Source organism: Suncus etruscus, chromosome 19, assembly GCF_024139225.1.
Source record: "Suncus etruscus isolate mSunEtr1 chromosome 19, mSunEtr1.pri.cur, whole genome shotgun sequence".
In the NCBI taxonomy this organism is placed as follows: Eukaryota; Metazoa; Chordata; class Mammalia; order Eulipotyphla; family Soricidae; genus Suncus; species Suncus etruscus.
Genome location: NC_064866.1, coordinates 31,436,210 through 31,451,995, shown reverse-complemented (window position 1 = coordinate 31,451,995; position 15,786 = coordinate 31,436,210). Strand labels below are relative to the sequence as shown.

The 15,786-nt window shown below is 44.5% G+C and overlaps 1 protein-coding gene across 1 annotated transcript in view; it reads left to right on the top strand.

Annotated features, from left to right (window-relative positions):
- Nucleotides 1–8,527: 8,527 nt before the first annotated feature.
- FBXO32 (F-box protein 32) overlaps nucleotides 8,528–15,786 on the top strand; it is a 45,791-nt gene continuing 38,532 nt past the window's right edge. The window contains 2 exon segments of the mRNA XM_049765851.1: nucleotides 8,528–8,836; nucleotides 15,244–15,356. Of these exon segments, the coding sequence (XP_049621808.1) occupies nucleotides 8,721–8,836; nucleotides 15,244–15,356 (229 nt within the window). The 5' untranslated portion in view covers nucleotides 8,528–8,720.

Sequence of the window (15,786 nt, the reverse complement as noted above, 5' to 3'; positions counted from 1 at the left end):
CTTATCATTTCATTGTATACAGTTCACTACAATATAAAACATGTCCCCATATGTGGAAATTAGCTGCCCAGTCTATCTCAATGTCCTCAAAACTTGAAGTTTGGTAGAGAAGAGGAGCATAGATTTCTATAACTCCAAGTAAGAGATGGAGTGAAACTTGGAGGCCAAAAATAATAATAACTACCACTGAGGTAGGCACTGATCTAGGTTCTCCACCCATCTCAATCTTCTCCATATTCTTCAAAGCACATACTATCTCTTGCTATTTCACAAATGGGGAAAGCATGGCACAGAGTGGCGAAGTAACCCACTCTTTAAGGAGAAAACAGTGGTTTGAACTCAGTCTATCTGGCTTCAGTTGGGATTGGAGAAAGATCTGGGGACCAGCTCAGGTTCCAGCACAAACTAGTTAAATATTTTTAAGCAGACTTGTCTGAGTTTTAGTTTCCTCCTCTATAAATAGAGTAACGAACAATCTGTAAAATCTGTTACAATAACTCACTCATAGGATAGACTTTTGTGAGGATTATCAAACAGGATTATGTTTGCAAGAAGTTTAGAACAAAATCTTCAGCATGACTAGCATTTGCCAACAAGAGAACAAAGATATTAAGACAATTTTTACTGGGGCCAAAGCAATAGTATTACAGATAAGGTACTTGTCTTGAAAACAGCTGACCTGGGTTTGATCCTTGGCATTCCATATGTCCCTTGAACCTTCTAGAAGTGACCCCTGAGCACAGAGCTAAGAATCAGCCCTGGAACTGCCAAGTGTGACTCAAAAAAGTAGGAAGAAGAAAAAAGACAAGTTTTATTGAGAGGCTATGGTATGCCTTTGACTAACTTCCCTGATTACCTTACCAACTAACTGGTAAGGCACCACCAGCAAAGATTGGAAAATACAGCTATATAGGGTCAGTTAATCTTTTCTCTCCACTGCTCTGCTATGTCTTTAAAAGTAATATAATGCTGGGACGGGAGCCATAGCACAGTGGCAGGGCATTTGCCTTGCATGCAACCAACTGAGGACAGACCCGGATTTGATTCCCGGCATCCCATATGGTCCCCTGAGCCTGCCTGGAGTGATTTCTGAGTGCAAAGCCAGGAGTAAGGCCTGAGTGCCGCCAGATGTGGCCCAAAAACCAAAAAATAAAAAAGCAATAAAATGCTAATAGGTGATGACATAGGCATGATGGCAAACCAGGGTAGTTCAATAGCAGTCGTTGAGTTATTTGTCAATCGCCAGTCATGTTCCAGGATCATCTAGGCAGTTATAACCAAGCCACCAAGAATGATACAGCCTTAACACCAAAGAGCTCACAGACCACAGAGAAGAAAAATCAAATACCCAGCATGCAATCTGGGCCATGGATTACACCAAGCTATTTGGAAGGAAGAATAGACCAGTGCCTTTGCAAAGAAACTATCAAATAACCTTAGTACTTGCTGCCCAAACTTGCACCCAGGGGCCACAGAGACAGGGAGGGTGTTTGCCTTGCTTATAATCAACCTGGTTTCAATCCCCAGCAGTCCACAGGGTCCCACTAGTACTGTCAGCAATACAGGTTTTCTGTGAAATTTTCAAAGCATCTTTCAGCCTCTCTATCTTCAGTCTGGGGCTTTTACACTGATGCTTTGCCGCCATAGCAATTATGTAGGCATCCTGATAAGGGTTCTGATTAGAAAGTCTTTATATGCCAAACCAACTTCTGATGTGAAGGTAACTGCTGTAGACACAGCTTAGCAAGGGCCTTATCTTGCAAGTCTCACATTACCAATCTTCCTGGGGGAAACTGTGTTAAAAGAACTGTCACACTGGGTTTCTTAATGGTGTGGGAAATTCAAAGCAGTCACTGACATTTCAATAAATCTAAGTTAAGATTCTATAATCACAAGGTTGGTTTTTTTTTTTTTTTTTTTTTTTTTTTTTTTTTTAGTTTTTGGGTCACACCCGGCAGTGCTCAGGGGTTACTCCTGGCTGTCTGCTCAGAAATAGCTCCTGGCAGGCACGGGGGACCATATGGGACACCGGGATTCGAACCAACCACCTTTGGTCCTGGATCGGCTGCTTGCAAGGCAAACACGCTGTGCTATCTCTCCGGGCCCAAGGTTGGTTTTTTGATGTGTGTGTGTTTTGTTTTGTTTTGCTTCATTTTGTTTTGTTTTCAGAGAAAGGTCAAAGCTAAAGAACTAGAAATAAATACTGAGACTTCCTGAAATTGGTTCCCTAGCTGAGGCTATAAGAACAAAAATCATAAAGTAGGGGCCAGAGCAATAGCACTAAGGATAGGGCATTTGCCTTGCACAGGCCAGCTCATGTTCAATCCCTGAATCCTATATGCCCCTCACCCACCTGCCAGGAGTCATTTTAAAGCAGAGTCAGGAGTAACCCCTGACCACTGGGTGTGGTCCCAAAACAAAAACAAACAAAAGAATCATATTGTGATTTTCTACTAGGTATGCTTGAATTTTAGAAGCTCAAAAATACTCTCACCTACCCTCAGACGTCCAATTAGCTTTGTAGTAGCCAACTATCAATACAATAATCTTGCATAATAAAAAGCTACAAAAAGCAGTCAACAACATTTGCATCTTTTTAACTTTTTCATAGGACTACAGTATTTGTTTTCTCTGTTACATCCTGGGAACCAGACTGAAGGAGCAGTGACTAGCAAGGACATGCTTTGGCTATGAATCATGAAGAGATAAACCCAGACACACAAATAATATCCTCTGTACCCCTGACTTCCACTAGCACCTCATCGGACAAAGCAAGACACAGCCAAGTCCTATGTCAAGAGTCTAAACAATCACACAACACAAAGAAGTCAAGGCCAACTGAGTGGATAACCACTACTACCCAGAGGGAAAGAATTGGCACCAAGATCCCATTTACCACATTTTCTAAACAGTCTTGAATAGTGGCATGAATTATAAAGCTACTTCCTATCTGAGAAAATTGAGAAAATTGAGTTCCACTCATCCATGTCAGCCAGATCTGAATATAGCTATGGCAGAAACAATTCAAATCTGTGATTTCGAGAGAGAGGAAGCTTAGTGACCAAGAACTAACATGTGTTACAGATGCCTTGATGAGACTCCTTTACAGTTATCAATACTTTCCAGCAAAGGCCTAAGTCCAATATCATCCCATCTGCTAGCGGGATCACACATGGTCTAACATTTATTTAGGACCTTCAGCAGTGTTTTTACAAGCTATTTTTACTATTACTACACTAATAAATTATTTATGGTGGGAAACCTGAATCAGAAATTGCTAGCTATTTGAAAACAGACTTGATTAAAAACATCTCCTTTCCCTTACAACCCGTTCTCTTCCATAGCGCACAAATTTGGGGCTGACTCTAAGCCTTAAAGATGGAAGAGAACTGGTGGGACAGATTGTTATTGGTGGCTGCAGAGAAAAGATTATGGAAGAATTTGTAATCAGTTTTTGGGTTGTGTCTGTTCTGAACAATAGTGGTCAATAATCAGGCTTTTAAGCTGGATGGCTCCAAGTTGCCAGTAACAGAAAAGTAGTTGGATACTAACAGGTTGGTTTCCCAGAGCCATTCATCTGCTCCTATAAGAATAAATCTTCGGGCCTGGAGAGATAGCACAGTGGCGTTTGCCTTGCAAGCAGCCAATTCAGGACCAAAAGTGGTTGGTTCGAATCCCGGTGTCCCATAGGGTCCCCCGTGCCTGCCAGGAGCTATTTCTGAGCAGACAGCCAGGAGTAACCCCTGAGCAGCACCGGGTGTGGTCCAAAAACCAAAAAAAAAAAAAAAGAATAAATCTTCGGGGATGGAGCAATGGCATAGTGGTAGGGTGTTTGCCTCGCACAAAGCTGTCCATATGGTCCCCCAAGCCAGGAGCGATCTCTGAACGCATAGCCAGGAGGAACCCCTGAGCATCACTGGGTGTTGACCCCCCAAAAAAGAATCAGTCTTCTTTTTGGGGGGTCACAACCGGCAGCAATCAGGAGTTACTCCTGGCTCTGCACTCAGAAGTCATTCCTGGTAGGCTCAAGGGACCAAATGGGATGCCAGGATTTGAACCAGGGTCCGTCCTGTACTGGCAGTGTGTCAGACAAATGCCTAACTGTTGTGCTATCACTCCGGCCCCCAAGAATAAATCTTCTTAAGAAATCAAGGGGAGGAGGCAGAGCAATAGCATAAGAGGAGCACATTTGCTTGCATGCGGCAGACCAGGGTTTGATCCCTGGCATCCCATATTGTCCCCTGAGCACGACCAGGAGAGATTTCTGAGCATAGACCCAGGAATAACTCCTTAACACTGCCTGGTGTGGCCCCAAAACAAAAATAAGCATCAAAAAATCAAGAAAAAAGATGTATCAGTTTTCTGCAGAGAGGAACAAATTGTTACCCCCACAAAAGTATATAAAAAACTGCAAACAGGTGCTGGAGGGATAGCACATTGAGTAAGGCCTTTTCCTTATGAGCAGTCAACCCCCAGCATCCCAAATGGTCCCCCATGCCTGCCAGGAATACTCTTTGAGCTCAGAGCCAGGAATACCCCCAGAGCACTACTGGGTGTGGCCCCAGAGGGGGGGGGGAATACAAGATACAAACAGGTTTATGCTGGATAGTTGGGAAGAAGCTAGCCATTGCTATAGGGCCTGGAAAAAAATCACACTTACCCCAGTCTGGGGCCCTCAGTTCCCAATCGACTGCTGGCTACCCACCACCACTGGATATTATGCTGAGTGCAATGAGTCAAAAGGAGAGGGATAGTCACAAAATAATCTCACTTATTTGTGAACTAGACATAAAAGAACCTCACACATTTGTGGAATATAAGAAAAATAAAAGATAGGATGATAATAAAACCCAGAGACAATAGACCAGTCCATGGTAGGAAGCTTGCCACAAACAGTGATGAATGTAGTTGGAGAAGTGAATGTGACACGGTGACGATATTTGGAACTGATCACTCTGGACAAAAACTGGGTGCTGAAAGGAGATAAAGTGATATACATGATACCCTTTCAGTAACAATATTGCAAACCACACTGTTAAAGAAGAAAAGAGAGAGAGAGAGAGAGAGAGAGGTGGGGGGAGTAAAAATGACTGTGGCAGAGGCAGGCAGAGGAGAGGGTGAAAGAGGGTGGGAGGGAAACTGGGGACACTGGTGATGGGAACACTGGTAAAGGGTGATGTACATTCTATGATTGAAACTCAATTATGAACTGTTAGATTACACCTTATTTTACCCAAAACAAAAATCTTCCCTAGTTGCTTTGTATCTGTTTGTTTACAACTTGGTTTTATCCCAAAACCAAATCTCAAGAGAGACTGTCATACATGTAAACCTGGGCGGGACTGGCTCAAGATAGCCTGATAGCTAGCTACCTGTCCTTACTCTATCCTTACTTCCGTACCTGGGGGTGGTCTCTGTACTCAATAAAAACGACTGTTTTGGCAGGCAACTCGCTCTTGAGATGAGGTACAAGGTCACCATACTAAACATGTTTCACCCTCAGCCTGATTTGGATTATTTCATGTGTGACCTTGCTTCAGACTTTTTCACTTGGGGTTGGAGATACGATGCATGGGTGATTTTACAATGAACAATTTTGTAAGCATGTTGCTTAAATAAATTATCATATGTATAAATAATATAGATTGTATATAGATATATGTTATATATATATAATGGGCTCTGTCTGTTCTGAGCAATAATGGCTTTTGAGCTGAGTGACTCCAAGTTGCCAGGGGAAGGAAAATACTGGGATACCAAGAGGCTTCCCAGAGCCATTCGCCTGCTCCTATAAGAATAAGGCCCATAACATATATAATGTGTACATTATATACTACATACTATATACAGTAAATATAATATACACACATAATGTATTATTTATATATAATACAGTATATCATGAGGTCATAAAGAAAGAATGTCAAAAGTAAACAGGCTGTGGGGGTGGGAGGGAAACTGGAGACACTGATGGAAGGAAGTTGACACTGGTGGTAGAATTGGTGTTGGAACATTGCATGAAACTTAACTATTAATAACTTTTTAAATCATGCTTCCTCAATAAATGGGTTTTTGTTTGTTTTAAAAAAAAACAACCTTGGTCATATGGTACTGAAGAGAGATCATACAACCAGTAAGGCTCTTTCCTTGCACATGGCCAACAGGGGGTTAAACACCAGCATCCCATAAGTCCCCCCCCCCATCATAGCCCCACCAGGTGTGATCCCTGAGTGCAGAGCCAGAAGTAACCCCTAAACACAGCTGCTTGTGTTCTTCAGCAGGGTGGGGATAGGGGGGGAGCCTTGGCTGGTCTGGTGAGGAGGCACCCCCAGGCGACTGTGGCATTGAGATCATTTGGGGCTCAGGGGCTATTTTCGTGGGGTTCCTCTCCTGGCTCACCAAAGCAAAAACTCCCTCTTGAAATGTCCCCTAGAGGGCTTAATCTAGAATGAACAGCAGGGAGGAGGTGGCCAAATCTTAAAGCAAGGTTCAGTGGCCAGAGTGGTAGGGTGTTTGCCTTGCACACAGCAACCCAGAATGGATGGTGTTCGAATCTTAGCATCCCATATGGTCCCTCGAGTCTGCCAGGAGTGATTTCTGAGTGCAGAGTCAGGAGTAAATCCTGAGAGCCACCGGGTATGACCCCCAAAAATGATGATGATGATGATGATGATGATAATAATAATAATATAAAGCAAGTTTCAGATAATGAGTTGTGGGGTTAGCTTTACATATACACACACACACACACACACACACACACACACATGTATGCTCTGGGTGATTGGGGGGGTTGGATGCGCTGTGCAGGGTCCAGATGCGGGTGCTGCAAACTGAGGGGGTGCTCAAGGCCAGTGGGGAGGCCTATCCCATGACTCGCCACCCTCTCCCTCTTCCAGAGAAGACCCAGCCTCTCTCTTCTTTCCTTGAGCACCCACTGGGGAGACAGGCCGAATCCCAGTGGATTCAGGGAACCAAGTTTTAGGGTGTGCGGGGTCAGGAGGTAGGAATGCAAGACCACCTTTCCTTGCCCCCACATTCGAGCATTCCTAGAAACCTTGCTCAGTGCACACCCTACTGGAAGCCAGGAGGATTTGTGCCCCATTCTCACCCTAAACCAGCTCCGGGGAGAAACCCAGACCCTGTTGCCTCCATCCAGCCACTTGGGGAGCCTGGGAAAAAGGCAGGTAGTGAATCTCTTAGGCCAAGGGGATTCTCTTTCTTCCTCAATACTTACTGTGCCTATGAAAGAAAGAAAGAAGAAAGAAAGAAAGAAAGAAAGAAAGAAAGAAAGAAAGAAAGAAAGAAAGAAAGAAAGAAAGAAAGAAAGAAAGAAAGAAAGAAAGAAAGAAAGAAAGAAAGAAAGAAAGAAAGAAAGAAAGAAAGAAAGAAAGAAAGAAAGAAAGAAAGAAAGAAAGAAAGAAAGAAAGAAAGAAAGAAAGAGAGAAAGAAAGAAAGAGAGGAAGGAAGAAAGAAAGAGAGGAAGGAAGGAAGGAAGGAAGGAAGGAAGGAAGGAAGGAAGGAAGGAAGGAAGGAAGGAAGGAAGGAAGGAAGGAAGGAAGGAAGGAAGGAAGGAAGGAAGGAGAAAGAAGAGAGAAAGGAAAGAGAAAGAAAAGGAAAGAAAAAAAGAAAAAAGAAAGAAGAGAGAAGAGAAAGGAAAGAAAAAGAAAGAAAAAGGGTAGGGGGCACAAAACCTTGCCACACCAGCACTCCTTTTTTTTTCCTCCTCTTTTCTCTTCCACTTTTTTCTTTCTTTTTCACTCTTGTGGTTATTATATGGTGTTTTTGTTGTTGTTGTTGTTGTTGTTGCTAAGTGCATTTTTTTCTTTTTTTCCGGTAGTTGCTATCTTTTTGTTTGTTTGTTTGTTTTGGTTTTGTTTTGTTTTGTTTTCCCTTTTATCTTCGTCTTCTTCTAGCAGAACCACACAACTTGAAGCCCCTTGTTCTGCCTCATGAATTGAGGGAGAAAATAAAAATAAAAGGTACCAAGACCAAACAGTGGAATTAAAAAACGATCTGCTTAAACATCAAACCTAAAAATCAACAACAGAACAGATAGCCTATTTACAACAAGCTATACACAGAGGGGAACATTTTCACTAGCACTTGGGGGGGAGGGACAAAGGGGAAATACTGGACACATGCTGGGAAATGGGGTAGAGGAAGGACAATCCTGGTGGTGGCAATGGCCCTGGATTCATTGTCACTATGTACCATAAATACTACTGTGAAAGATTTGTTATTCACTCTTGGGTCATAATAAAAATTATTATCATTAAAATAAAAAAGGGGGGGGGGCGGGCAGGCAGGCAGGTGCGTGGCTTCGGGTTTCCATCCGTCTCTCCATCCACCAGGGGGTTGTGCAAGAGCCCAGGAGCCCGAAATGCAAAACCAGCCCTAAACAAAGCCACGTGGCCTGGCAGGAGGGCGGGCAGGGGGCGGGCACGGCGGTTCTTCCGGCAACAAAGCTCCAGGCCCGGGATAAATACAGGGCCCAGGGAGCCCAGCCCGCGCCCGCTGCAGCTCCGAGCAGCCCGGCTACCCACGCGTGTTCGCGACCCACGGAGCCCCCAAGCTTTCCTCCGGCGCCCGCATCCTTCTAGCTCGATCCTGCACTTGCACCCGCATTTGCACCGGCCTTTGCTCCCGCATTTGCACCCACATTTGCACCCGCAGCCTCTGCCCCAAGCCAGGCGGCTGCCGGGTCGTGAGTCGGTGCCATGCCCTTCCTCGGGCAGGACTGGCGCTCCCCTGGGCAGAGCTGGGTGAAGACGGCCGACGGCTGGAAACGTTTCTTGGACGAGAAGACTGGCGGTTTTGTGGGCGATCTAGGCAGGTAAGGGGGTCCGCACCCCAGCCCCAGGGGTGCCCGCCGCCGGGGATTGCGGGTTGCAGCCCGGGTGAGGTGGGGTGGGGTGGGCACGGATGAAGGATGCAGTCAGTAGAGTGAGAGTTCGTTGCCCAGATTTCTGCTGAGATCTTGGGGGCATAGATGGATTGGGATGGGGTGTAGGTACGGGTAGATTGGGTTTCTGTGGTTGAGGTTCTGAAGGTCCAACTCCCTGTTTTGTCCCTGCTGGACAAATGCGAATCTTGTCCCCAGAGGCACAAACTTGTTGGGTTTCCACCCCCTGTACCCCCTTGCTGCCCCCTGCCTTAAGGGGAGACAGGATCAAGAAGATGGGGCATGTTGGGGGTCCCACCTAGGGCACCAGAAGGGCACTAGGCTGGCGCCTCCAACTCCCAGCTTTTGCCACACTCCCAGCAGAGCACCCAGGTGGGCCCTGGGACTGCCTGTGTCTTGGGGTCCCCACAGGCCAGGCCAGAGCAGGGCGAAGAGGAGGTGCATGGAGCTGGGCCAGGAATGCGGGGCTGGGAAATAGGGGGTGAAGCCCTTGAACCTTCTACTTCTGGAAGCACCTGTTGCCTCTGTGGCTGCTTTGCAAAGTGACCAGTTTCTTTAGTCACTGCACCCGCATTTCCAGGCGGTGCGTTGGTAACAGAGAGTCCCCCCGACTGTCTCAGAGCTATCCAGAGCCCTGTGTGTGCGGTTAAAAATAAAATAAAAGATCTGTGAGGACTGTGTCCCGTTGCACTTCACACTAATAGATTAGGTTGCGCTGCAATTGGTGGCCTCTCTGTTAAGCAGAAGAGAGAACAACAGAGATCAGGGAGGGCTGAAGATCACCTGTGTTTGAATCCCCTGACTTCAATGTTGAAGTCTGTCTTGGGGCCTTATTTCCAGTTGTCTGGAATTGACCTGTGAATGTGTGGCTGTGTTGACATCATGTGATGTAAGCAGAGGCCTTTGAACTAGTCCTTATTTCTATTTTAATTGTTTTCTGTTGGTCTTCTTTCCCCCATTGCCTTTCATCTGGCTTTTTCCCCTCCCTTTGGGGTGGGGGGTGAGTTTGGTGTTTTTTTTTTTTAATCTCAATAAATGCCAGTCAGGAGACCTTAGTGGGGAGGTGCCATCTAGGCTTGCGGTTCCACTTGGTGGAGCGATTGGCTTTTTGGGGAAACAGCTTGCAGTGTGAGTTTTTTGCCTGCTAAAACTTTCATATCTGTGTGTATTATTTATTGCGGGGAATTGCTACCCGACCAGTTTCTCGTTATCCTCCACAGATAGGAGGTATAGGATTCCCCTTTCCCCACTGGGGACTGTGGAAAGTTCAACCCGATATTCAACAGCACCTTTTTTTGTTTGTTTGTTTGTTTGTTTGTTTGGGGGCCACATTCAGCAGTGCTCAGGATCACTGCTGGCTCTGTGCTTCGAAATTATTCCTGGCAGGCTTGGGGGACCATATGGAATGCTGGGGATCGAACCTGGGTCCTCTGCATGCAAAGCCCATGCCCTACCCATTGTGCTATCGATTTGATCCCTTGGCACCATTCTTAAGAAAGCCCTCCCAGATATGGGACATTGGTGATGAGAATGTTGCACTGGTGAAGGGGTGTGTTCTTTACATGACTGAAATCCAACTATAATCATATTTGTAATCAAGGTGTTTAAATAAAGATATTAAAGAAAAGAAAAGAAAACCCTCCCAAAAAATAGGATGGGTTGTTTGGATCTTGGAGGTATTTGTTGGGGCCCACAATCATCTCTGCTTAGGGATTACTCCTGGCAGTGCTCAGGAGACCATACGGGATGCCTGGGATCAATCCCTGGTTGGTGTGTGCCAAGTAAATGCCCTTCCCACTCTACTATCTCTCTAGCCAACAGAAAAATAGCATGATTTTGACAACTTAACTACCTTTGTGTGCCAGTATGGGGAAAAAATTTAAAACATTAACTTAACCTTGAAAGGGTCTGTCAGAGAGACTAGAGCACACTGACCTTGTGGACTCTAAAGAGATCCACCAGGGGTTGTATTTTGTTTGTTCATCTTTTGGGCCACACCCTGTGGCACTCGAGTTACTCCTGGCAGGCTCAGAGATCATATAGGATGCCAGGGATCAAACTGGGGCCCATTCCGGGTCCATCCTGGGTCGGCAGCGTCCAAGGCAAACATCCTATCGCTGTGCCATGTCACTACGGCCCCAATGGGGGAAGTGGAAGTGGGGTGGGTTAGAGAGTACTATAAAGAAATCCTGTTGATGGAACATCCATTCTTTACTTCCAGAAAGATCAAAAAAGCTTCTGGAGAGTTGGTCTTTGATATAGCAAAGTAGATTTCCTTCATTCTCCCCACTTATAAAGAAATGTGGGTTCTAGTATTGACATACTTTGCTTCTACATAGCAGAGTCTTCCCAAAGAGATAGAGCATCGAGTGCTTGGGCCTTGTCTTAGCTCCTTCTCCCAAATATCCTTGGAGGATGCTCTTAGTGGAAGATTCTTTGGATCAATGCAGAGATTTAAGTTTGTATAGTTTCCCAAAGGCTGGTATCCCTCTTCTTCACATGTAAATGTCTCTCTGTCCAAGTGATGAAAACCTATCTGAGATAGTTTGAATTTATCCACAAATAGTTAGAATAGACTGATGTTTATAGTCTAGTCTGGCTGCTCTCCTCTCAGCCTTCTGTGCCAATAACTGTGCAGTTCACCTCAGGATCTGAAAGGGTAATCAATATGGAAATCGCCTGGGATTCTTCTTGAGTCAGAGTTTGGGAATCACATTGGTAGCTCCTTAGCAAAGCTACTGGTTGTTTGTTTGTGGAGTATTTTCCCCCAGCCATTGTAAACAATCTCTTCCTTGCTTAGCATGAGAAGTCTGCCAACTTTTTAAAAGCAGTTGGCCTTCAGAGACCCAAGTCGCAGGGCTCAGATATTGCCAGTGCTTTGCGTCTGGGTGAGGTTTCACTGTGATGTCAGGTCTGGGCTGTGTGCCTGCCTGCACAGGTGAAGTTGAATATCTCTCCTGTTAGGAGAAAACAAAAGACAGGCCCTTTCGAAGAAGGGGTGGGGAGAGAACCTGCAACTTACCTAGTTCCAAATACCATTCTGTGGCCCACTGGACAAGGGAGTCCAGGGGAAAGGCAAAGGGTGCATGTGGAATGTTTCTTCGAATGGTTTTTAGCAGACCACCACTTTGTCTTTATGATCCCACTCTGGATTCTCGAAGCCTTTCACTTTGGGGTACAGCCCTGTCCACCTCCAGTGACAAAATTTTTCAAAACCCATAGATGCTAAGTGCCTGCCCTGGAAGGATTTCAGATAAACTATGAATTGAATGACTGAAATGACAGATGATGTCAAAGTCATGATCTGTATTCACTTCAGTGAGGCAGATTAAAAAATTCAAGGAAAGCACTTGGCAGAAACCAGGACCGTCCAGGAATGCTTCAAGAAAGTGGCACAGCAAAGTTTCTCTCCCTGACTTCCATACTCACCTCTCTCCCCGCCCCCACCCCAGTTTCACCCCCACAGTATGAGTAATCTTGTCAGACTCCAGACTCCAGCCACTTCTCCAAGCTTACATACAGTCTTGTCTTCAAAAAAGTCAAATGTTGCTTTCCAGTATAGCTAAGGCAGGAAGCAGGAAGTTTACCTCAGTGCCCTAAAATGAGGGGTGTATAGGAAAATAAAAATAATTGTTAAGATTTTTACGAGTGTTCCCTGTGTTTGGAGCACAGTTCGAAGAGCTGCTTTCTACAATTAGCTGTTTGTTTGGCCGGAGCACAGTGGTACCAACCATGTTTTGATGTGTATGGAGTCTTGACAATTTGGGCATGGCTTGTAGTACATTTGCTTAGAAATCTCTTTGCCCTTCATCTACATCTAAGGCCACAGTTTTTTAAATGGTCTATTTATTATTGCAAATGTAATGAGAAATAGGATTCTTCCACCCCCCTCTCCTTTCATGTCGCTGCCAAAGTGATTTTTTCTTTTTTAAATCTTTCCATCTCCCACTATCGTGGTCTGTGAGAAGCTTGCGCCATTTAGTGGCAGGTAATAGAGGACCGGGAAAGGTTTTCAGTCTTATCCAAATCCCTCTGGGTGTAAAAGATCAAGTTTAGTAGGAATTGATTGCAAATAGAGACTGTCTGGCTTTTATTGCATTTAAATGAAGAAAGCAGCTTTATTTAAGTGGTTTTGCTATTATTATTATTTTTTAAATTAAATGTCACAGTTCCTAAATGCTGGTGGCTTTTCTTGTTAAAATTTTCAGTTGTGATTTTTCCATTGGCTTTGCGTTTCTTTGAAATGGACATAATTGAACTCTGAAAATAGCTTTAACTGAATATATTACTGCTTCAAAGAAAACATAAGCAGGCAACCCAAACAAGCCCTGAGGCCAGCCTGCCAGGCCTCCCTCTAGGGTCTAAAAACCTAATAGCCACATGCAAAGTGCAGGGTTTCTTTGCCTAAAACTTTTCTATAAGCAGCAGTGGGAGACCATCATCTATTATGTCCAATGCTTTTTAATTAGCTTTGAAAGTGAAGCACTCTAACCTAACACAGGTTATTGTAGTTGCTACATACAAAACAAGTGCTCAAATTCCTCTCAAGAATGTTTTTCATTAGAAAAAGAGTAAGAGAGGGGCCGGGCGGTGGCGCTAGAGGTAAGGTGCCTGTCTTGCCTGCGCTAGCCTAGGACGGACTGCGGTTCGATCCCCCAGCGTCCCATATGGTCCCCCAAGCCAGGAGCGACTTCTGAGCGCATAGCCAGGAGTAACCCCTGAGCGTCACCGGGTGTGGCCCAAAAACCAAAAAAAAAAAAAAAAAAAAAAAAGTAAAATGAGATAGACACGCTTAACATTTCTGAAGGATGGTCTTGATCTGTGAGCCAGACCCTGCCATTTTTCTGTGAAGCCTGAAATGGCCAAGTAAGTGTCTCTTACCTTCTTTTATGATTCTCTCCATGTGGAAGTTAAGCTGCGACTTGTTGTTGGTGATGCATGTATATAACTGTGAGGCTTCTTGTAGTATATTTTGCACTCATACTCAATAGAGGAGTGTGTAATGAAAAGACGCAGCTTTTCATCTTTTCCAGTTTCCTACCTTTGAAATTTCCCAAGTTAGCATGAAGGATTCCTGACTCTGCCCCTTTTTCCCTTTGACCTCAGCTGATAGCTGAGGAGCCAGTGGATTTATACCCCCACTAAATTGGCAAATAGAAAAAATAAGTAAAAATCTAAATTATCTTATTAGATGGCATCACAAATTTTGTCATAAAAGAAAAAAAAAGAAACACAAAAGATTTAACTCCTGTTGAGAATTGAAACCGAACCTTTTGCCTCATGATACCTGTATTTTTCAGTGCATCCCTCCTGTGGGAATTCTTCAGCTATTAATGCCAATGGTCCATTGTATCATAGCTGAAGGGTAAGTTCCATCACCCCAGTGGTAGCTCAGCTAACAGGGGAGACAGGGTCCAAAGACCTGTGATGTGGAGCACTTTAATGAATGAAGAATCCAGCTTGTTTTATTTCAGGCTCAACATCTTCCCCTCACAGCTTGAAATAATGGCATGCATTCTAAACTACACTCACTGTACATGACACATCACCTAGGTATTAAGTTTTATCAGTCACAGCTTTGTAAATGAGGTCCTGTTTTAATAGCACGACAGAAACATGCTAGTTACAAAGAAGCCTGGGTACCCTTTAAATAGGTGAATTGTATGTTGTGTGAATTATAGCTCTGTAAAGCTATTTTTTGACAACAGCTCAGGGTGGATGCTTTGACCAAATGCACTTCAGTAACCGTCCTTCTCCCTTTCACCCTGCCATTCATTTTTGATTAAAGTAATTTTATGGTATACTGCATTACTCTTAGTGAAGAGTGCAAGGTTCTGTGTCAAATACAATGGCAGGCACTGTTTGGGGAATTCAGAAGCAGTTGAAGTTCCCATCCCTGCCTTCCACAGAAATGTGATGAGATTTCAACCTAGAAGAGAGAAGCAGGAAGTGGATGCAGTGGGTGGCTAGAACAATAGTACAGTGGGCAAGGAGCTTGCCTTGCTCACAGCCAACCTAGGGTTTAATGCTGGGGTTTAATCCCCAGCATCCTATATGGTCCCCTGAGTCCTCCAGGAGAGATTCCTTTGTGCAAAGCCAGGAGTAATCCCTGAGCATCACTGGGTATCACCCAAAAACAAAAGGAAAAAAAAAAAAAAAAAAGAAAGAAATTTTGCAAAAGAGAGAGAACCTTGGATCTATGTGCATATCTTTTGGGTAGTTTTTATTGTTTGGTTTGAGGGCTGTGTTTGTATTTTATAACCCTGTGTGTTGTTTGTAGAAGCAGCTTGTGGTAAACTACACCTGTTAAAACTCATCCTGTCTTCTTCTACTCATAGTTATTGCAACCCGGAAGTTTTCAATAAGGAAAACCTTTTCAACAGCCTGAACTATGACGTTGCTGCCAAGAAGAGAAAGAAGGATATACTGAACAGCAAAGCCAAAACTCAGTGTAAGCTATTAGTCTGGAACTTCAGAAATCTATCTAGTATCCTGATGATGTTTGGGGATGGGAGGGCGTCAGATTGCACCTCACCTGTTAGACTGTGCTTTTAGTCTCTGCTATTGGCAGAGACGCTGGACTTTGCTCTCAGAAGTCTACAAGGACATACTATAATCCAGACTCACAGGTCCTTTTATTTTTAAGCAGTTTATTTATTAATTGATGGGTTATTTGGGCCACATCTGGTGATTCTCAACGGTTATTCCTTGCTCTGTGCTCAGATATCGCTCCTGGCAAGCTCAGGGGACCATATGGGATGCCTGGAATCGACCAGGTCTGTCCCTGGTCGGCCGCATGCAAGGCAAATGCCTTACCACTGTGCTATCTCTCTGGCCCCCAGATTCACAGGTTCTAAAAATTTTGTTTCTACGTTAGTCGA